Source organism: Cryptomeria japonica, chromosome 7 (genome assembly GCF_030272615.1).
Source record: "Cryptomeria japonica chromosome 7, Sugi_1.0, whole genome shotgun sequence".
NCBI lineage: Eukaryota > Viridiplantae > Streptophyta > Pinopsida > Cupressales > Cupressaceae > Cryptomeria > Cryptomeria japonica.
Window position 1 is genome coordinate 243,200,195 of NC_081411.1, and position 23,815 is coordinate 243,224,009.

At 36.9% G+C, this 23,815-nt stretch overlaps 1 protein-coding gene across 32 annotated transcripts in view; it reads left to right on the forward strand.

Moving 5' to 3' along the window:
- The window catches only part of LOC131051461 (mediator of RNA polymerase II transcription subunit 6), a 109,657-nt gene that overhangs the window by 57,911 nt on the left and 27,931 nt on the right, over positions 1 to 23,815 (forward strand). For all 32 annotated transcript variants that reach the window (XM_059207885.1, XM_059207891.1, XM_059207903.1 and 29 more), the window contains 2 exons: positions 10,102 to 10,276; positions 10,690 to 10,759. In XM_059207885.1, the coding sequence (XP_059063868.1) occupies positions 10,102 to 10,276; positions 10,690 to 10,759 (245 nt within the window). The remainder of the gene's footprint in view (positions 1 to 10,101; positions 10,277 to 10,689; positions 10,760 to 23,815) is intronic.

Genomic DNA, 23,815 nt, shown 5'->3' on the forward strand with positions numbered 1-23,815 from the left:
ACCTGGGGAGAATTTGGAAGAATTTGCAGCGAATTTTGACCTTAGCAGCAAAATCTAGGAAGAATTTGACAGATTTAAGCTCTATTGGCAAACTCGCAAAGTGCTCAGCGAGTTTTGAAAACTTGTTGAATTTTTTTGACTTTTACTCGCCGAAAAAATTGTTTGAGCTCGCCGAGTTTCTATAAAAAATTCAAGTACACTAAAAAAAGAGGTCCAAACACGTCAAAAAATTATCTATTTTTGTTTTTTCAGGTTAGTTTCATTCTCTTCATCAGAATATATACATGAAATATAACATTTAAGTATAAGTGGCATTTCAATATGTCTTTTTTCTTTCTTATACTTTGTTATATTTCATGTATATATTGGCAGGATGTTTGAGAGTGGTTTCAGATTTCTAGGAGTTATAATGCAAATTCTAGGTTTTAGAAGATCTTTTAATTTTTCAGACAGTCAAATTTCAGTAATCAGTATGCTCCTATCAACATTCTCTCGCTCTCTCTATCTAACTCACTTTATCTGCCTCAAATTTTAGACCTATCTATTTCCCTATCACTCTTCCTCTATCCCCCTCTCTACCACACTCCATCTTATTCTCTCCTCTCTCCCCCAAGATCTAGACCTATCTCTTTACCCCTCTCTTTCTCACCCTTAGACCCCGACGAGGGGTGCTACTCTCAACCTAATTTTAATTTGCAGATGCTTGGTGCAAAGTTGGGGTGGAAATACCCCTCATCTCAAAAAATTTGCCCTCAAAATCTTATGTCAGCCTCGTAGTTCATCCACACGAAGAAGAGGAGCAAGTTAGTGCAGAAATGCCTCAATGACCTTGTCTTCGTGCAATATAATCTTCGATTGCGCGTAAGGAAGGTAGAGGAAGTAGAGGTGGTCCCATTGACTTGGATGATATAGATCCTTATAGTGATTGGACATCACAAGAGCAACCTCCATTGTTTTCTGAGGAAGACATCACTGATTTGGAGAGGCATGTTGATATGTGGTGACTGATCAGGAAAGTACTGTACACTTGTCATGTATCCTCGTCGAGGTTTGGGGGCGGCAGGCCTCGAGAGCAGGGGTTCGGGGGTGCAGCCCTCGACTTAGCAGGGGTTCAAGAGCGCAGCCCCTGAGGATTTTTTTTTTTGCATTTTTCTGTTGAAAAAAACCGACATTGTAAGAAAACCCTAAAAATAACTGACTTTGAGTGTTGCCCTAAAAATCGCTTATTATAAGCGGCTGGAATGTAAAAAGGCATTGTGTTGTGTGGTATTGATTTAATGGATAATAAGAAAAGGTTGGACGACTGTGTTCTGTGGATGTAGCCCATCTTGGGTGAACCACGTTAAATCTGTGTTATCTGTGTTATGCATTTTTCTTCATCTTTGTGTTTGTATCTGCATATAACTGTTAATTTGTGTTTGCTCCAGATCTGTCTAAACCCTAACAATTGGTAGTATTAGAGCAGTGTATTTCTGTAAACTGGTAGGGACTTTCAGTTTTGAGTGGGAGTAATAGATGAAACCAAACTCAAGGTCGAGAAGTTCAATGGCCAGAATTATCAGTTATGGAAAATGCAGATGGAGGATTATTTGTATTAAAAGGATTTGTGGTGGCCACTGGAAGGAAAGTCAAAGAAACCGACCATGACGTTAGATGAAGAATGGGATATTCTGGATAGAAAGGCACTGGAAACCATTTGGTTGTGCCTTGTGCCGTCTGTAGCATTCAATATATTACAAGCAAAAACAACTTCAGATCTCATGGTGACACTGGCTAAACTATATGAAAAACCCTCAGCTTCGAATAAGGTGTTTCTTATGAAGCGTTTGTTTAATATGAAAATGAGTGAGGGAGATCTATAGCAGATCATTTAAATGAATTTAATACAGTTTCCAGCCAATTGACTTTTGTAAATGTTAACTTTGATGAAGAGGTTAGGGCTCTCTTAATTTTATGTTCTTTGCCAGAAAGCTGGAATAGCTTGGTTATGGCTGTAAGTAACTTTGTCTCTGGTTCAAATATTTTTAAATTTGATGATGTTGTTGGTGTTATACGGAAAAGCACAGGTGAGACTTCAACATCATCAGGAGTTGTTTTGAATGTTGAGAATAGGGGAAGATCAAAGGAAAGAGGAAAAGGCCTTGGGCATGAGAAGTCACGAGGGAAGTCAAAGAAAGGTCGCTCTCAATCCAGAGGAAGAAAGGATTGCTGGTACTACGGAATGCCAGGACATTTAAAGAAAGATTGCTGGTCTCGAAAAAACAAACAAGGAGATGGAAATGAAGATTACAGTAAGGAAGCTAATGTTGCAAGTAATACTTTACAAGATGCCTTGATCTCATGTTTAGATAATGTTAATGATTCCTTGGTGATAGATTCAGGGGCTTCATTTCATGCTACACCCCATAGAAAATATTTTCTAGATTATGTTCAAGGTGATTTTGGACAGGTATATCTGGGTGATGATGAGCCCTGTCAGATTGTTGGAAAAGGCAGAATAAAAATCAAGTTGCAGAATGAAAATGACTGGTTGTTGCAGGAGGTAAGGCATGTTCCTAATTTAAGAAGAAATTTAATTTCTGTAGGTCAACTGGGCAGTGAAGGCTGCATAGTTACCTTCACAGACAATGTTTGGAAGGTCACTAAAGGTGCATTAGTAGTAGCTAAAGGTGCAAAGGTAGGCACATTGTATTTGTATACTGGTAATACTTATTCTACCTTAGCTGCTACAAAAAAAGTTGCTGCAGGGACAACTACAATAGATGTTGCAAGGACATATTCAAAACTGTGGCACCATAGACTCAGGCACATGAGTGAGAAAGGGATGAAAATCCTTCACTCTAAAAATTTGTTGCTAGGATTGAAGTAGATTGATTTAGAATCATGTGAAAATTGTGTTTATGGTAAACAAAAAAGAGTCAGATTTCTCAAGGTTGGAAAAGAGAAGAAGAGTGAGAAATTAAAGCTTGTGCATTCAGATGTATGGGGACCGGCTTAGGTATCATCTCTTGGTGGCTCCTGTTATTATGTTATTTTTATAGATGATGCAACCTGAAAAACATGGTTATATTTCTTAAAACAGAAATCAGATGTTTTTGAAACGTTTAAGAAATGGAAAGCTTTGGGTGAAAATGAGACAGGAAAAAGGTTTGTCTCAAATTTGATAATGGAGGCGAGTATTGCAACAAAGCATTTGAAGATTACTATTCTTTCAATGGAATCTGAAGGCAAAAGACGGTTCCAGGAACCCCACAAGAAAATGGTGTTTGAGAGAATGAATAGGACAATCATGGAGCGTGCTAGGAGCATTAGATTGCATGCTGGACTGCCCCTGCATTTCTGGGCAGATGTTGTACATACTGTTGTTTATTTGATAAACAAAGGGCCTTCAAACCCTTTGGATGGTGGCATTCCAGAGGAGGCATGGACTGGTAAAAAGGTAAATTATTCTTTTCTGAAAACCTTTGGTTGTTAAGCTTTTGTCCATGTTGATAAAGAGAATAGAAGCAAGCTTGATGCTAAATCTCGAAAATGTACCTTCATTGGATATGGAATGGATGACTTTGGTTATCGGTTATGGGATTTTGAAAATCAGAAAATAATTAGATGTAGAGATGTTATATTCAATGAGAAGGTCATGTATAAAGAACAAATGCAGGAAAAGAAGCATGAACAGGTCAAAAAGGAATATGTGGTGTTGGATGAGATTCTAGAAAATAAAATGCCATTGGTACCTGATGCTCAACAACAACAAAATTTCCCACAAACTCCTGCAAGTGTTAGACGTTCTACGAGGTTAAGTAGACCTCCTGAAAGATTTTCTCCTTCTTTGTATTCTATTTTATTAATTGATTTTGGTGAACCAGAAAGATATGAAGAAGTAATGCAGGTGGATGCCAAACAACAGTGGGAGCTAGGCATGAAAGAGGAAATGGATTCCTTGATGAAGAATCAAACCTGGAACTTAGTCCCATTACCTGCAGGAAAACGATCCTTGCCAAATAAATGTGTTTATAGGCTAAAGGAGGAGGATGAAGGACAAAAAAGATATAAGGCCAGACTCGTGGTTAAAGGTTTTGCACAGAAAAAGGGTATAGATTTTGATGAAATATTTTCTCTAGTTGTAAAAGTGACTTCAATTAAAACTGTTCTAAGTCTTGTGGCTGCAAAAGACTTGCATCTTGAACAGCTAGATGTCAAACCAACTTTTCTCCATGGGGATTTGGAGGAGGAAATCTACATTCAGCAACCATAGGGATATGAGGTCAAAGGTAAGGAGGACTTTGTGTGCAGGTTGAAGAAGAGTCTGTATGGCCTGAAGCAAGCACCCCGACAATGGTATTTGAAATTTGATAGTTTCATGGCTGAACAAGGTTACCACAGATGTCATTCTGATCATTGTGTTTATTTTAAGAGATTAAATAATGGCAGTTATATTATCCAGTTACTTTATGTTGATGACATGCTTGTTGCTGGGTCTAACATGCAACATATAACTGAACTTAGACAAAAATTAGCAAAGTCATTTGCTATGAAGGATTTGGGTGCAACTAAGCAAATCCTTGGTACGAGGATTTCACGGGACAAGAAAAATAGAATGTTAACTTTGACCCAAAGTGAGTATATAAAGAAGGTGTTGAACAGATTTAACATGCAAAATGCAAAAGTAGTTAGTACACCTTTGGCTTGTCATTTTAAATTGACTAAGGAGATGTGTCCGAAGACACAAGAAGAGGTAAATAAAATGTCTAACATCCCGTATTCATCAGCTGTTGGTAGTTTGATGCATACAATGGTATGCACAAGGCCAAATATTGCACATGCAGTGGGAGTTGTGAGCAGGTATATGAGCAATCTAGGAATGGAACATTGGAATGCTGTCAAAGGGATTCTCAGGTATTTGAGAGGTACTACTAGCAAGGCATTATGTTTCCAAGGATCAAATGCTACTCTACATGGATATGTTGACTTTGATTTGGCAGGTGATATTGATACAAGGAGGAGTACTACAGGGTATGTTTTTACTGTAGGGGAAACTGCAGTTAGTTGGATTTCTAGACTGCAAAAGGTTGTTGCGCTTTCAACCACTGAAGTTGAGTACGTAGCTACTACTAAAGCTAGCAAGGAGATGATTTGGTTACAACGTTTTTTGGAGGAATTGGGCCAGATGCAGGAGGCTAGCCCATTGTATACTGATAGCCAGAGTGCCATTCATCTTGCAAAGAATTCTGCTCTTCATTCGAGGACAAAACACATTCAGCTTAGGTACCACTTCATACGGTCTGTTTTGGAGGATGGCTAGTTACGGCTTGAGAAGATACTATTTACTTTTGGTTTTACAAAAACTATTTATTATTTTGCTTCTAGGCTTCCAGCCATCAACATTCCTCATGAGGATGCGATTTTGTAGACACTTTGCATTTAAATATATCAAGAATCAGCTTGTTTCTTTTGTGTTCTCATTTATTGACTCATTGGATGCATCTTCTCATTAAATTTTGCAAAAAAATGTATTTTTAATTAAATTTAAGCGTGTTTTTAAGTTGCTGAGTTTTTCCGAGTTTTTCCCGAGTTTTTTTTTTCAGGCCTTGGCAAGTTTTGCCGAGTGGCGAGTAGTTCATCTATATGGATTTAAGACATTTTTAAAAAAAATTTTGAAGTCCTTTTTTTGGTCTATTTTGGTCTATTTTGGTCAACTCGACCCTACAATCCTAAAATAGACTGCTTAAAAGGCCAAAAAGGTGAAACATATCTCATTTGTGCATTTGCCATAGTAGGATGATGATGGTATGTTTGATGACTTTTGATGATATTTGATCAGTGATGGCTGATTGTTAATGTTGACATTATTATTTTTGAATTGAAACATTGATATGGTGGTGTATTTTGGCATTTTGCTATGTTATTTGGACTAAAACATTAATATATATGGTGGTATATTTTGCTATGTTACTTTACTATTAGCATAGTTGATAGTGGTGTATTATGAACTTGCTGCTGCATATATGTATATATTTTTTATTTTTATATGTTTTTGTACAGGCGAACCCAAAGCGAATCCAAACCCACCCCAAATTGTTTTTGAATGAACCTGCAAACCCGAATTTGAATCTGAATCGGGACCGACAACTTAGAATAATATAAAAAAGATCAAACTAGAATCACTAAACATTTTGAAGAATTTTGGCATCTAAAAACACAAGCCCCAAACACACCCATAGGAGATTCGTTTTAGATTCTGATTTTGGTACGTTTTGTACTTGGAATCGCTTGAAAAATCCCACGATTCAGCAATTTAGTATTTTAAATATGTTCAAATTAACAAAATTAAACTTGATCTTTTTAAGAGTCACATAGTTATAAAGCTATAACAATGAGGTTATTGGCAAAATCAAACCTTGTTTTGAACCCTAGTCTGACTAAACATGCACGACATTAAATTGTGAATCTCCATCTTGTAGAGCAGGAGCAAGCTAAATGTTCCAAGACAAGTAAATTTTAGAAGCTGTCTCGTGCCCTAACTCGAGGTTGCTTGCCAATCAAAGGTCGAAACATCGCTGCAAACAATGATTTTAATTGATTGCCGAGTTTTACACAAATAATCGCTAGTTTTACAAGATTTACACACGGGTGTTTTAGGTTGAAATCATGATGAGTTTTTGAAAAACTTGTCAGCGAGCATACCCTCGAGTGACTCATCGACTCACGAGTTGTGTGTAATGTCCTTTTTTGTAAATGCCCTAGTTTTACCCTAAAATCACAAATCCAAAATGAAACAAGGGTAGAGATATAATCTTCATTTAAGAATAAGTTGAGATAAGCCTATTTTTCAAAACATGCAATGAGATTAGACAATAATGTAGATATAACTCATGAAATACATCCAATTCTAGAGTTAGGATATGTATATATTGATCTAAACAACCAATATCAACATTTACATGGAAACTCAATCATAACGAGGGTTGAGTTGGAAGACATGATGAGGTGCCCCAAGCATCCTCTACACTAGGCCCAACAACAAGACCTTATCCTCTGTGGCCTCATGTGGTCCTTAATCGATGGTCCTTATCCTCTGTGGCCTCATGTGGTCATGAGGTGGCATACCTAGTGAGGGCTTTACACCGTTCCCCTCCATCATATCAACCTCTCACCTCTTATGATTGATTCACTTCGACAATTGATCCATTTGGAGATAGTAAGGAAGCTACAATAATATGCCTTTGATCCTCATCTAGTCATCCTCCTAATACCTTAACGATTTCACTTCTTGTATTTGTGAGCCATGGTGGAGAAGAGGGGAAAGATTGCTGAGTGCCCTAGAAACCATCTCTTCCTAGACCCAAAGACCATACCCTTTGTACTCCTTTGGGCTCTATGGGGTCATCTTGTCCCACTTCCAGGTGGTGTATCTAGAAGGATGCTCATACGCTGTACACCTCCCACAATACTTTCACCATGGCCTTCACCATTTTCACAAATGCATATAAAAAACGAAGAGTTGAAATACACATATATTTGTATTCATTATAATGTTATTGAATTATATGTTAAATCCTTTTAACAAATAATTGTATTAGGTATTGTTTATTATCAGCTCATATTATACTATCATTTATGTAGTAACATCAGCAATATTGATAGTATTATATTCCATAATTTAAATAATATCAGCACTGTTATGTTAATAATATTGACTTTATATTAAACACCTTTTTGTTGTATTAGTAATGTTAGTTTCATATATCATCTTATTTTCTATTAGTAATGAGTTAACATTATTGAACCAGATTACCTTTATAATCTTACGTCTGATATGAACTTAAAAATGATTATTAAGGAATGTTGTAGTAGTTTCTTTATATTATAATATTAATGCTTGTATTAGGCTGAGAACAGCCCCTATTATCACATTATTGAACGCTGTATTTTAACCAGTAAATAAATATAAAACAGTCCTCTACCTATCATCACAGACTTAAACTTAACCGTACTAAGTGTGATGGTTGCTGGTGAAAGTCCCTCTTAATATTAGTATTATTACCGTGTGTTTTTACCAGTCAATGTGACTACTGATGTATTCGTTATTTCCTTTTTTTTTTTTCCTATGCTCCTCTTGGCTGGGAGAGACTGACTCTATTTAAAGAGTCTCAACGGTTATGTCTCTTCCGTTAAGAGACATGTAAATACAAATAACTTCTGACTGCAGCCTTTGCATTTATTAAATTTGGTGATCAAGACAAGTATCGGTCAGCAATATTGACCACTACATTTTAATAGCTATTGAAAATATTATTTAATAGCAAGTTAATATTTATTGTGAATATTAGTTAATAATAATTATTGATTGTGATTATAAAATGCAATTCAATATCTATTTAAGAATTGTTATGAATATTGGTTAATGAACAAATAAATAGTTTAGATCATCTTCAAATAGAATACAAATAAAAAAATATAAGGGATATTACATTGTGCGAGTTTTTGGCAAGTTTTGCAACTATATATATATATATATCTAAAAAATAGAATTAAGTTTAGAATGCCATATACCAATACATGTGTTAACAAAACCATTACAAATTTCAAATTTTGAAACATAACATACTAATTTAAATTCAGTTTTCAATATCAAAAAGATCAAATTAGAATCACTAAACATTTTGGAAACATTTCAGCATCTAAAAACACAAATCCCGGATGCACCCATAGGAGATTCGTTTTAGAATCCAATTCGGGTATGTTTCGTACCCGGAATTGCCTAAAAAATCCCACGATTCACCAACTTAGATATGTACTGATCACCTTCTGATTATGGTTTAAGGTATCCATAGAAAGTGGTTGATCCACTCAAATCTTTCTTTGGTGCACTTTTGTGATAGTCCAACCATCTAAAACCTCTGCGAAATTTATAAAGTTGGCTCAAACTCTAAAAACTGCTATTTTTAACCAGTCAGTAGAATCCCTCATTGGACACACCATCATCTCACATTGGCTATATTTTCAACTAAAAAGGTGCGCCATCCTTAGAGTAGTTGGCCATAGAAGCAAAAGTTAGTTTTGATGTGCTAGAGCTTCAAATTTTTTGCCCCATATATGCAAGGATTTCAACATTTTCTTTTATTAGTTTTTTGGTTTTGTTCTATTTCTGCCATTGGTGAAGGAGTGCCATAAACTAATGTTGATTTTAAAGTCTCAAGGATTGGGTGTTTGTAACCTATACAAAATTTCTTTTAGCACATAAACTGAGGAGGATAGTGGATGCTACACGTATGATGTAGAAATTGTTGTTCAAGCTGGTCCATTTGCGTTTGTATTTCTATGGATTAAATTGAAATCGAGTAACTTTTTCAATTTTTACATTGATATCTTGTATTTGTTAAGTGGTAGTGTTGTATGCATCTTAACAATTTGTTTCTTATAATCGTGCATATGTTCTTTTTTCAAGTTGTTATTCCTTCAAATCTTGTTTGCATTAAATAGTTGATCTTTGTTTTGGCCAGTTGGAAGGTATGATAGGTGCGGGTCTAAATATCTGTTTCATTCTTTGATAACTCATAATCTCGTTTGCAAGGCACACCTATTAACAACTTGAAGCTTGTATTTGAGGCAAAAATATAGCTAGGCAGTCATTTCTTTTATGTAAATTTTGAAGAGAGGTTTATCCTCGTGTGCTCTTTTGTTTTGTGTTGTCTCAAAAGAGACAATTTAAAATGCTAGCATATAGTTAGTCTGTATGTGATTGTTCAAGGAGAGTTTTGTCTAAGAAATTCTTTCAGTCATTCAGATTATGTTATTTGTAATTTAATTTTCAAATGAGACACATATAGAGACACACATGCTTGTGTATAGAATGCACACACGCCCACTTTCACTCACACACACACCTGCAACGCATGATTAGTAGCAGTTACCTAGACACTCTCAATGTTCTTAAAATACAATTTTTTTTGCTGTCCCTGGAAAGTGTGCCCTATTGTCTTGGAAACATGGAGAAACATTGATGACTGTTAGCTTTTGGACACTAAGCTACAATCTACACATTGGATATTGTCTTGAGAGTTTGACCTAAATTTAGCATTTTAATTTTTTGATAAGCAGGAAAATGACTGGAATTGAATTTGTGTTGAATGAAGTTTTGGAGCCTCACCTATTTGTTTTCCGGAAGCAAAAACGTGATGGGCCAGAGAAAATCACTCCCATGCTAACATATTACGTCTTGGATGGTTCTATCTACCAGGCACCTCAGCTTTGTAGTATCTTTGCATCTCGAATGGTATGTATTATAATCTATTGTAGCGAGTTTGTTACTGTAGTTCCAAATAGAACTTGGGAGTTGGTGCTCAAGTTTCAGTTTGAGAAAAATGTGCTAATGCCAAAAGGTGAATGTACACTGCAATGGGAAATTTAGATCATATGAACTTCTTATGGTGATTTCTATTATAGATTCTATAATCAAATCAAAAGACATGGTGTATAGAGAAATTTATCTTGATTCTTGTTTAAATATTCAATGGATTTTGAGAAATTATAAACATTTGATCTGGATTTTAATAAAAAGAAAAGAGTTATCTTTGAAAAGAGTGGCAATGGAAGTATGCATTGAGAATATATGCAACTTTATAACTGACCTGCCAGATGCAAGCCTTTATGTTTCTGATCGAAACTTACAATTATTTTGTTTGGCAGGTACGAGCTCTATATCATATATCAAAATCATTCAGAATTGCTTCCTCAAAGCTAGAGAAGATTGGTTATGGTATGTTATAAGTGCTCCTCTTCTTCATTTATGTATGACTTGTATATCAATGAATCAAGATTTTCGGTTGTATTATTTTTTCTTATGCTTGATAAATTTAGGAAAGTAATGACACTTGCTAATCACATGCCATTATACCCAACTTTACTTGAAAAATTGTAGCTTATAAGTTCATATTTCTGTAATGGAATTAGCAAGGAGATTGAGTTTTGTTAAATAAATCATAGTTTGGCTGAAAATTGATGGGATGGACTAGGAACTTCTTGAAAATCTCTTTATGGTAGAAAACTAGCCGTATCTCATTATGGCATCAATTTTTTCTATATCTAGAGGAACATACATTTATGGGTAACTTGGTGAACAATAGTAGGAAAATAGCATGGTTGAACATAGTAGTTGATGCCAGGCATTTGATGAGACAGGCCCTATTGGTTGGCATGCTTGGTAAACTACTGTAGTAGGAAAATAGCTATTGCCATCACAAATCTTCCTATGAAGCCCTTCTCCAAAAATTTGAAACACTTGCATTTGTTTCAACTCCATAGCTATTCCTCACATCTTACTCCATCTCTATGGGTTCATGAATTTCTTTCTAGTATGGTTCTTAGAACATGAATTTGTTTCTACAGAATCAAAAGCTTTGTGAAAGTCAGCATCCATAAATGCTAGCATTAAGATCTGTGTAAAATACTGGCTGATCCAAACACACAAAATGCATTGATTGAAATGAGCATTCTTAGTTTTGTTAACAGTTAATGGCAACAATGAAAGAAATTGGAGATCACCGAGAAGAGTGTTAAACTCAGTGAGAAGACTATTGAGAACCTGGTTCTTCCAGATGCATTTGAAAACATAATGCTGGTGCAATGCAAGTGCCAAACATACTCAAGCCAACCCTTAAATGCCAAGTATCCCAGCCAAAGCAATCTGCCTGTATTGTACAAGTCCATAGCTCACTTTGGAGTCACTATCTGGGTCACTCATAAGGGAACTGATGAAGCAGGAGGCAAATATACATAAGATTTTATATGACTCTAGTCCTATGTTTGCTGAACTTGCTGTGATACATCAGAGATGGTGCTAAAACAAACTTTTGGATACTATTGAAATTTGTAATAATAGAGGAACTGTAGGTGCTTGGAAGCTCAAACTTTAATATTGTTTGATACACTGCTGATATAAATTAATGCAATAGAGATTAGGTCTTATGGTGTGTAGATGGGAAAAAGTGAACCACTCTGACAGGCGGGTGAACACCTATCAGGGACTTTTTGTGACGTTTTCACACATTGCCCCATTGCAAATGGGGACCCCCTTCTTTTTAGGCCCTCCCAGTTTTTTGGCTTGCATTTTTGTGGTCTTTTCGCAGCAGTCTTGTCAATCTCTCTACTTTGCAAGTGTTTGGGGGTCATATTGATTAAATCTGCTTTTTGTTTGAGCGAATTCGGTTAAGTCTAGGACTCGTTTTGTGAATTTTAGGGTTTTTGCCTTCTGTCTTAGATTTTAGGGGTTTCTGTTAGGGTTTTCGAAAAACTGAACATACAACTGGAATCAGGACCCTTCAAGGAACCTCCCAGTAAAATTTGAGCCAAAACGGAGCAACTTTCTATTTTTAGAAAGTCCCTATTTTTTAGGGATTTTTTCACGTCCCAGAATGTCGCCATTTTGCCAAAAATCAAACTTACTATTTTTAGTAAGTTTCTATTTTTAGTAAGTGCTTTTCTGACCTATTTTTAGTAAGTTTCTATTTGGGAAAATCTATTTTTGACAGGATCTTCACAGGAAAACACTGAAAGCTGAATATCTCCGAAGACGCTGAAGACTGAACGTTCCTGAAGACCATTTCTAAATCCGGAAAAGTCAGAAGGTAGACAAGTTGGATCAAAAATGGTTAAGTTTGGAACTCCTATTCCAGAAGAGGAAAGCATGCAAAATCATCCAAGTCCAGAAATTCACATCAATCCACCAATGTCATCCTGATCCAAAAATGGACTAAAATTTGACTAAGTTTGGAAATTTGGAAGATCTTCCAAAATCCAGAATTTGCATTATGATTCCTATGGACCTGAAACCACTCTCAAACATCCTGACAATATATATGAAATATAACTTAAATATGGCATCTTCAATATGTCTTTTTCCTTTCTTATACTTAAATGTTATATTTCATATATATATCCTGACGAAGAGCCTGAAATCATTGAAAATTCCATGTGTCCATGGACATGGCCAAAATGCGCCCAGGTCAGGGATGGGGCGCCAAAACGAGAAATGCATTCACAAGTGGAAAATTCCACCTCTCCATGGACATCTCCAAAATGTGCCCAAGTCAGGTCTGGGGCGCAAAAAACCAAGAATGAATTCACAAGTGGAAAAATCCACCTCTCCATGGACATGTTGAAAATGCACCCAAGTCAGGGCTGGGGCTCAAAAACCAAGAATGAATACACACGTGGAAAAATCCACCTCTCCATGGACATGTTGAAAATGCACCCAAGTCAGGGCTGGGGCGCAAAAACCAAGAATGAATTCACAAGTGGAAAAATCCACCTCTCCATGGACATGTTGAAAATGTGCCCAAGTTAGGGCTGGGGCGCTAAAACCAAGAATGAATTCACAAGTGGAAAAATCCACCTCTCCATGGACATGCTGAAAATGTGCCCAGATCTGGGCCGGAGCGCTGAAATCAGGAAGGCATTCACAGGAAGAAAATCCATGAATCCATGGGTGTAATGAAAATTTCACCTGAGCTAAAAGAATTGGAATTTCGCCTAAGGCACAGAATCCAAGGAGTCAAGGAGGAAAAAAAATAAAAATTCCCCTTGGGCAAATTTTTGAATTTGCTATTTTTAGACACCGAATCTCGACAGAGTGTGGAAAATTTTATAGATTCGGAATCATGGCAGAATTCTCCATCCAATGAACTGACTCCTAAATTTTAGGAGGATCCCTAAAAATAGGGATGTTGAAAAGGAGACATGGACAATTCACAAAGTAATGGAAATTCCTTCCTTCAGGACATAATTCCAGGAAAGGTGAAAAATTGACTAAGTGTTGGAAATTCCTTCCTTCATGACAGAGTTCTTGAAAAAGGTGAAAATTTGGCTAAGTGTTGGAAATTCCTTCCTTCATGACGGAATTCTTGGAAATGTGAAAATTTGGCTAAGTGTTGGAAATTCCTTCCTTCAGGACAAAATTCCAGGAAAGATGAAAATTTGGCTAAGTATTGGAAATTCCTTCCTTCGGGACAAAATTCCAAGCAAGGAAGAAATACACCCAAGGATGAATTGAACATAAAATTTCTAAGGCGAGGAAGGAATCAGGGATGAACTAAACAAGAAATTTCCCCCCCCAGGGAAAAATTTGAAAAATCCATTCTCGGGCATCAAATCACATCCAAATTTCAAAAGTTTTACAGATTTGGATTCGTAGGAGAGTTCTCTTGCTCCTGGACTTGAAACCCTAATTTGTGCAAAATTCCTAAAAAATAGATGTTGAAAAATCATTGAAAATCTTTTCCAGAGCAAAGGCAAGTTCAAAAACTTCAAGAAAATACTTCTAGCGTCAGAGATTCTCCCTCTTGAAGTTTTCTCTCTCTAGGGTTTTTTTTTTTCTCGCCAAGTGGTAGTCGAGTCAATGGACGTTGAATTAATGAAGCATCTCTCTGCATGCAGCCGTCACATTTATGGCATTATGACAGATTCCTTTTGCATGCAGTCGTCACATTTAGAAGATGATAGTGCATTTATGGCATCATGGGCGATTTTTGCACGAAGGTACATTCATTGCATAGTGGACACTTCTGGAATGTAATTAATTGTAATGGGATGGAATTAATTGTATATGGGCATGATGGGTTATTAATTGGAGATTCCCACCTTGTTGCATCATGTGTGGAGAATCTTTTGGGCAAACCCTAATTAGGGTTTGCATGTAGCCAGGGCTTGAAGCCTATATAAGGGGTGACCCCCCTCATTTGTAAGAGAGGGAGCTTTGTCTGAAATTGTTGCGATAAGTTTTGAGATAATAACAGTGAAACATTGTTCTCTGATGGTGTCCACTTAAATTATTTTTTCAAAGCTTGCATGGTTTCACCTTAATAGCTTAGAGTAGAAGTAGTATGGTGCTTTGATTTCAATGGAGAATGTAATGGTGTTTGATGAATTTCCATGGTTCATACTTTTTGCATCTTGCTGATTGTAAGTTGCAGTGTAAAGTTAGCCTAAACCCACTAAACTTGTGCTAAGTTCGGTTGTGGACAATCATTTGGATTGTGCCGTTTTGGGTATTCAAATGCACTTTCTCAATATGAAAATTCTTTAACATCCTTAGAAGATTGCACTGGTTCTTGCGGAGTTGTAGTTGATCTTGGCGAAGCAGAGCTTGGTTTATTTGGAATTTGTCCACCAGAGCACTATTCATTGTTATCATTGCCCTTAGGAGTAGATTTAGATCCTTCTGAACCCTTTCCCTTTTCTTTCAGTTCATTTTAGTCCATTTGAAGCAATAGCATCACAGAATTGCCATATCCGATGATGGAGTTCCAACCACAGCAAAGAAGTGAAAGAACGATGCACACGTAAGGCCCCTTGGATTACCAGCAATCACATCAGCCAACTGAGTCACGTCCACGCATTGAAGGAACCTTGGAGTCGATTGTTTGAACTTCTTGCAATCTTAGCATACAATTGTACTTTGATCAAGAGAGAGTGAAGTGACTGTTAGGCAACTTTATTCTGTGTTTGACGCTGTCATAAAAAACACGTCAACAGGACTCACTAATCAACCTCTCTACCCAAGATGCGTTACAAACTATGTTACCTGGCGCCCCCGGGCTGAAATCCCCCATCCCCGTACCGAGGACGTTTCGGGGACTTAGGGACGGCCAGGGGACGTCCCCCCAACATCCCCAAAACTGCAAAATCTGTGGGAAACATCCCAGAAACTTGGGGACGGTAGTGATTCTCAAAGGGGACATCCCCCCATCCCCAATATGGTTGGGGGACGTCCCCCTGTACCCTAACCGTCCTGGGGACGGCCAGCCATCCCCCTTTTCCCAGCACATTTAAAAACAAAAAGACTCAAATGCTCAAAAAAACATTTTTTAATTGTATTATAGGTTTGTAAAATTGGAGTTACCCTAACATGATGAGTAAACATGTCTGAATCACTTCCAAAAGCACTTAAAAAGAATGAGCAGCAGCCTGGTAATAAATTTCACAAACACTTAGAACTCGGTAGTGCGTAAAAATGTGGTTGTAGATCTGTAATATTGGACATTTCACTAATATGAAAAGTAAACAGGTCTGAATCATAGCCAAATGCACTCAAAAATATGAATAACAGCTTGGTATAGAATTTCACAAACACCCAAAACTTTGTATTGCATAAAGAAGCGGTTGTAGGTCATAATAGAAATGGAAGACTCAAAATATCCTGCAACTAGAAAGAAACAATGAACTACATGCAAACAAGTGCCAGCATATTGACAATGTATTTTCAATTATGAATGCATATTGAGTACTGACAATGAATTCTGAATTATGAATGCATATTGAGTATGGACAATGAATTTTGAACACAAATGTGGTATGTTAAGGTTCTATAATGTACATATACCTGCTTTATCCATGTTTTCATACGAATATAATGATATATACATGCTTTATCTATTTTTCACATGAACATTTAAAATTTCCCTATATTAAATTTTCGCTATATTTTATATAGCCATCCCCTTTGCTGTCCCCCCACCGTCCCCAAAATTGCCAAAAAATTTGCAGTCCCAGACACTTGTTTCGCCATTCCCTGCCTTCCCTGTCCCGGAAACTTGGGGTAACATAGGTTAGAAATTGTAAAACTGTCAGGTACCTCTAGATGACACTAAACATGTCACAAAGGCCCTCTTATGTGACTCAGTGACACTTTGTTTGAGGACGCACGCACGGGTCTAAGACGACAGTGCGATGTGCTGGTGTCCTGTACGAACAAAGTCACAGAGTCTGTATAGAGAACGGACTGTGACAGAAATGTGCCCAAATAACAGAAATTAAGCAAAATAACGATGCAAAAAGTAAATACGACTATCTATGAAATAATGAAAAGGGAAAAGGGAAGAAATGCAATCTCATAGTTGGTCCATGCTTGAAGTCTCCATCTCGCTCGCCAAATCTACTCAGCAACTTGCACACAAGACGAACAAGGACGAAAAGGTTGTGGCTGTGTTTTTAGAGGCCTGCCACAGTCAAACCCCCGCTTTGGTGTTTCCATCTCCACGAACAGCCAAGATAGTTGGATGAAAAGATAGTTGAAATAATAGATAAAAGATACAGCAACAATATCTTAATGAGTATGCTATGGGGATAACGAAAGATAGAGGAAGAAGAAGACTCCCTTTCTACACTCTAAGCAAGAAGCCTGTCGGATGAAGAAGAAAAACAAGCCGGTCTTCCTCAAAGCATAACAATTGTAGCAGTATGCGAGAGCCAAGGACACAATCAAAGAGAGCTTCGAAATGAGACAATGAACAAGTGTAAATCCAATAGATTTCTAGGGAGAGCGCTAGAGAAGCAACTAGAGAAACAAAATTAGCTCCAAAAGGGAAGATAAACATGCTGGGACAAAAACAAATGTCGGTGGTCGCGAATAGGCGTTATAGGCATCTTCCAGGCGCAGGTGTAATGCTCAAACAGCCATCTTCAAACTGTCAGATTCACGGGACACTAGCGCAGTGCGTAGATGTTACCGTAGCGCGCTAGTGTCTACAAGTCAAATAGTCAGCCGGGTCGGAAAAGGACAAGGCGGAGGCTGACGGGACAAGTGAGATGGACAAAGGACAAGGCGGAGGCTGACGGGACAAGTGAGATGGACAAAGGACAAGGCGATGAAGAAGATCTTCAATCAGCGTAAAGTGGAGGCGCTTATGTAGCGTAGAATTAGACAAGGTGTTTGAGAGGATGAAAGCATGAGAAAGATTTTGAGACTGTTAGCTCTTTTTGCTGATGTTTCCTCTTTAGTTTTGAAAGGATAGGATGAATTATAGAAGATCTGAAAGCAAACTGAATCTGTCAAAATGTGATAATATCAGTTAGTTTTTTATCAAATCTTGAACCTCATCATTATAACTTTTTTGTGATTTTATTAAAAAAGGGGTCTGAGGTATGATGTACTGCTCTAATTCTCACCAAATCTGAGCATTTAGTGATGAAGCTTTCCAATTTTCTACAAAGTTTCTTAAATACCCCTTACATAGTTTTGACTATTTTGTACTTGGGATCAAGGCGATAACAACAAAATTAATATTTATTTTTCAGAAGTTGAATTTTTTTGGATATCTTCATTAGCAACATTCTTTGGAAGGCTGTGCAACTTACATGTGCAAATCAACTTGTGAGACCTTATTCGTGGGATCTTAAAAAATGCAGTATGATTTGGTAAAATCAATGGATGGGATTTAGCTTTAAAGCTTCATATGTGAATCTGGATTCAAGTTGAGGGGATATGTCTTTCTTATAAAAAATATATCAGCAGAAAATCTGTATATAATGCCATACATATAGTAGTAAAACTTCATTCTTGGCATATATATGAGTGGAAAATCTGTATATTCTATTAAATATATAGTAGGAAAACCACATTCTTGGCATATTCAGCAAATATCGCCTGCGATTGATGTATCTGAAATAAACAATTCACAACCACATTGTTTTTATACTAAATTTCAAAGTCAGCCTTGTAATTTGGTTATCCAATTTTCTTGTTATTCAGTTAAGGCCTTCTATAATCAAAATAATATTTCAGGCATTGGTGGTCTGTCTCAATGATTGGGTGTTGGTACTAAATATGCTCGAAAAATTCTGAAACATGTGTAAGAGGCTATATTTTCTATGTACATGTGTATAATTATCGTTTCATTTCATTTCATTTAGTTATTTTTTCAAAAGATTGTGTTAATGCATGATAGCTTCGGTAAGATAAATGATCGAATGAGAGATAAATGAAGTCTCTCATTCAATCATTTATCATATTGATAACTATGATAAAACCTTCAAGCAATTAATTCCTCTTTGATAGCCATTCTACATTTGCATATAAATAACCTATTCAGTTCGATCAAACCCTTAACATTGATAATCATATTATATCTTTTGTTTATGTTCATCGATTACTAAATCTTGCATTCCGATTTGTATCGATTAACATAATTGATAATAAATAAATGATTAATCAAAACACCGATTAATATTGGGTTGTATATGCTTCAATATGTAATGTCCCCTTCTCCGCAGTGATTAGTTCAGCTGGCCGTTAGCCTATTTTTGAGGCCCGTAGGCTAGTCAGGAGCAAAAATTAAGGTTTCCTATTTTCTAGGAGGATTCTTTGGTGTTTTCAAGGGGTGTATGTGGGAGTTTGACAGTTTGGATTCTGGATTCCTTCTGGGTTTTCAGAGAGCTTCAGGATGGTTCGACATGCATCTGCATCGGGTTACTTTTTCTGGACTTACTATTTTTAGTAAGTGTGACGGCTGCTCAGAATGTGGTTAAAATCACTTTGGAAACACTTACTATTTTTAGCAGTATGTTATTTTTAGTAAGTACTATTTTTAGCAGGATGTCAGCAGGCTTGTTTAGATGGCTATTTCCGACCAGTCAATTTGAGCAGTTGGCCTTCTCTCATTTTTTGGTGCTATTCTTGGAAAAGGTTCCTCAACTCAGTTCAGTGACTATTTTTGGTAGGGCAATTCTCTCAGCTTGTTTCCCCATATACTTGGAGCTTGTTCTGGGAGGTTCAGTATTTGATGAAAAATGGTGTTTTAAATTAAATTATAACTTAAGGCAAAAGTTGGATGATTTATTTAAAAGGGATTGCCTAAGTTATATTGATATATAAGTCATTTCCTTAATTATTTATTGGGTGATTTATTGTTGAGGAAAAATACTTTATAAAGTGAAATATTAATACGGCAAGATGGATGCCTTATGGAGAAATAAGTTAAATTTTATAATTTATTTCACTTATCTACTTTGGATGCCACATTATGATTTCTCCTATGAGAAGGTCGACTTGGAGAAAGGAGAAATGAAATGTAATTTCAAAATAATGTGAAGTGAATGTGCATTTGGATTTGGCGTTCATTTGGAGGGAATGTGAATTTGAATTTGGGCCCTCAAAATCTATAAATGAGAGTGTTGGGCTTCTCATTTGGTATCTCAGACAATTTACATCGTTATGCTGTCGGATTAACTCCAGACAATCTTCGATGGTGAATACCTCTTAGGGCTCTTGATAGACTTCGAGTGTGAGACATCACTCTTAGTTGTGATTGGATCTTTTGAATGTGTGGTTTGATTTTTAGTGTGCATTTTCAGATTTTCACTGTGGTGTGGATTTCAGTGTTACTGGTTTTTGGTGTGGCTGAAGCGAAGATTCGATCGTATCTCCTTGCTTGTGCAATCGATTATTCTGGGTAATAGCTCGTTGGAAGCGTATCTGAAGGGCGATCATTCTTCTACATTGGCGTTTCATTTGGTGTTCTTTCTGATTTTTGGCAGCAAATTGAACTTTCCAGCTGGGTCGTACCATCTCTTGGCTGCCTTGGGTTGCGTGTTGGTTGTTTTTAGTGTTCGCGGTGCAGGTTTGAGTCTCTGGTTGCATTGCCTTAGTCATAGCTTTCATTTGCTTCCGTTTTTGTGTCATTCGGAGTTGATTTGGAGAAGTTATGAGCATTTTGGGGTGTCCGTAGCTTGCTGGTCTGCGTGTTTTTTGTGCGTGTTATTAATTTTCAGAATTTCATAGTTGTGTGTTAGAAGAGATTTTTGGTGTGAGTAGTCTAAATTGGTTTGGGAGTGATTATCTATTATTGTTGCAGTTGTTGGACTTGTTATCAGCACTTGATTCTTCTTTCTATATGATTGTAATGCTGGTTAGTAGTACTAACAGCAAAATTATGTTATTTCTTAGTCCCACTGCATAAGTGGAAGAGGATGGCTATGCCGCCTATCTTTGGGATAGTGATATTTCATGTATTGATAATCCATAATGTGCATTGTAAAGCTAGTTAGTAGTACTAACAACTATCTTTTGGATTATTGCTTGTAGTCCCACTGCGTAAGTGGAAGAGGCTGGCTTAGCCGCCTATTTTGAATATTTTGTAATAGTGTCCTCCCACTGCATAAGCGGTTGAGTTGATTGTAATCTTGTCCTCCCGCTGAATAAGTGGTGGAGTTGATAGTAAATTTCATTTCTAGTCCTCCAGCTGCATAAGCAGTAGAGTGATTGTTCTTCAGTTTCTTGTATTATCCTTGGCTGGTTTACCGCCAAGTGATCTTCAATATTCTCCATATCCCGCTGAAAAGTGGAAGGGGCTGGCTTGCCGCTTGAGCATTGTATTATTTCCAGTTATTTGAAGCTAACGATCCCCTCAACACCGTATGCTCTCACCTTCCCATATTGGGCACTTGGTGATCAAAAAGTGGAAGGGTTACAACTTCAGCATTATTGTATCGTGATTTCCTAACCTTAACGGGTTCTTGTTGTGATTGTAACTGGAAACAAATTGAAAAAATTGTTGGGGATATTACACAATATATATCGGGTGGCATGATAAAGGTTACCGATAGTTATCGGTTGTTAAGCATACACCGATAGTTATCGGCTGTTAAGGCTAACCACATGTCGATAACTATCGGCTGTTAGTATTGTGCAAACACTGATAGTCATCGGTTGTTAAAGTATTTACACACTGATTGACATTAACAATGAACATGCATTTGCTTGGTATTAACAAAGAGGCACGATCAAGTAATGTCTTGATCGGTCATGACCGATCAAGGCATTGCTTGATCGTACCCCATTTGTTATATACTTATATTGAATGGCATTCGTGAGATAGGACATAGAAAACAACAAATGCTCCTCTCACTTGTCACAAACAAGAAGATAGTCAGATTCATATAATAATTCAGTAATATATATAACAAGATCATTTTAAATAGAATATAACTTGCATATTGAATGTAAATTGAACATCATTTACATGGTATCAGAGCTATAGTTAAATCAAACCTGAGGCTGTTCAATTTCACGTGAAATTCAAATCAAGCATATATTCAACATCACAATCCTATCAATGGCTAGCGCTATCAGATTTGAAGACAGACTCGCAGGAGGTGACGACTTCTCCACATGGAAATTTAGAATTCAAATGATTCTAAAAGAAAACAAAGTTGAATCATTTGTAAAGACTAAAACTAAAGAACTTGAGACTGAACCTGACAAAGCAATTTGGAAAGAAGGAAATGATAAGGCTATCAAAATCATAGTTGATGGAGTAAGGAACAACATTATGCCCATTATAAAGAAACATGAAACAACCTTCAACATGTTCAAAGCACTTGAAGATGCTTTTGAAATATCGAATGCCAGTAGAACCTTGGCTCTAAAAAGAGAGATGAATCACATAGCCATGATAAAAGGAGAATCAGTCAATGCCTACTTCATGTGAATATCTACCCTAAGGGATGAACTGGCAACGCTTGGATATGAGATCCAAATCAAAGAATTAACCCTCATTGCTTTAGATGGGTTGCCTAGCATCTGGGAAACATTCGTCCAAGGCATTAGTGCAAGGGATAACCTCCCAAAATTCGATAGGCTAAAGGCTGACTGTCTCCAAGAGGAATCAAGGCAAAATAAGAAAGGGATCAAACAAAAGAATATAGATGAAGATCTTCAAGTTCTAAATACGAACTCAAACAAGAAAGGCAAGCAGAAGCAATTGAAAGAGAAAAGGTCGTCACGACAAGAACTCCTTCAAGAAGGACCTCTCTCAAATTCAGTGTTACAGATGTGACAAATTTGGGCACTATGTTGCCAAATGTCCAGAAAGAGCTAAACAAGCCACATTTGCCAAAACAGGAAAATCCAAAAGGGAAGAGGACTCCGAGAAGTATGTGCTCTATTCAACACTCACAAATCAAGCATCAAACAAAGTGAACTCCTTGTTGATCGACAGTGGCTCATCCAAACACATCACAGGATTCAGAGAAGTACTAGACTCCATGAAAGAGGAGAATGATGAGGAGGTAACCATCGGAGATGACTCTACACACCCTGTCAAAGGATTTGGAAACTGTACCATCAAACTAAAGTCAGGTGTATCATTACAACTTAGAGGAGTGCTATATTTTCCAGGCATTAAGAGGAATCCAGTCTCAATATCAGCACTGAAGGACAATGGATACAGAGTGACCTTCATGGACAACAAGTATTGGCTTGGCCAAAGAACTCATCCATCAAGAAAGCTAAAACAATTGGTCAAAGACAAGGCTACTTGTATGAGCTATGCACAGAGCCCAACTTAGCCCTAATTCATGAAACTACAGATGCCAATGAAATCTAGCATAGAAGACTAGGCCACCTAAATTTTAGAGCTTTATCATCAATGAGAGAACTTGTCACAGGTCTACCTAAGCTAAAGCAATATCATTCAGGGGCATGCACAGGATGTGCCCTAGGTAAAAATACTAAGGGTGCTTTTCAGAGTAGTACTAGGAAAACAAGTAAAATTTTAGAGTTAGTTTATTCTGATGTATGTGGACCTATGTCTATAAATTAATTGGGGGGATTTTTGTATTATGTAATATTTGTTGATGACTACTCTAGGAAAACCTGGATCTACTTTCTGAAATGTAAAGAATCAAAAGAGAATAGTTTTAAAGAATTCAAATCACTAACAGAGATCTACTCAGGAAACAAAATTAAAACCCTAAGAACTGATAATGGGGGGGAATACACATCAGAATTATTTAAAGAGTTTTGTAAAAATTCAGGGATTAAGAGGGAGTTAACAATACCTTACAACCCTCAACAAAATGGGATAGCAGAAAGAAAAAATAGGACAATCGTTGAAGCTGCCAAAGCTATGATTCTTGATCAGAATCTAAATATCAATCTTTGGGCAGAAGCAACTAGCACTGCTGTATATATTCAAAACAGATGTCCTCACTCTTATCTTGAAGATAAGACCCTTGAGGAAGTCTTTACTAAATCAAAACC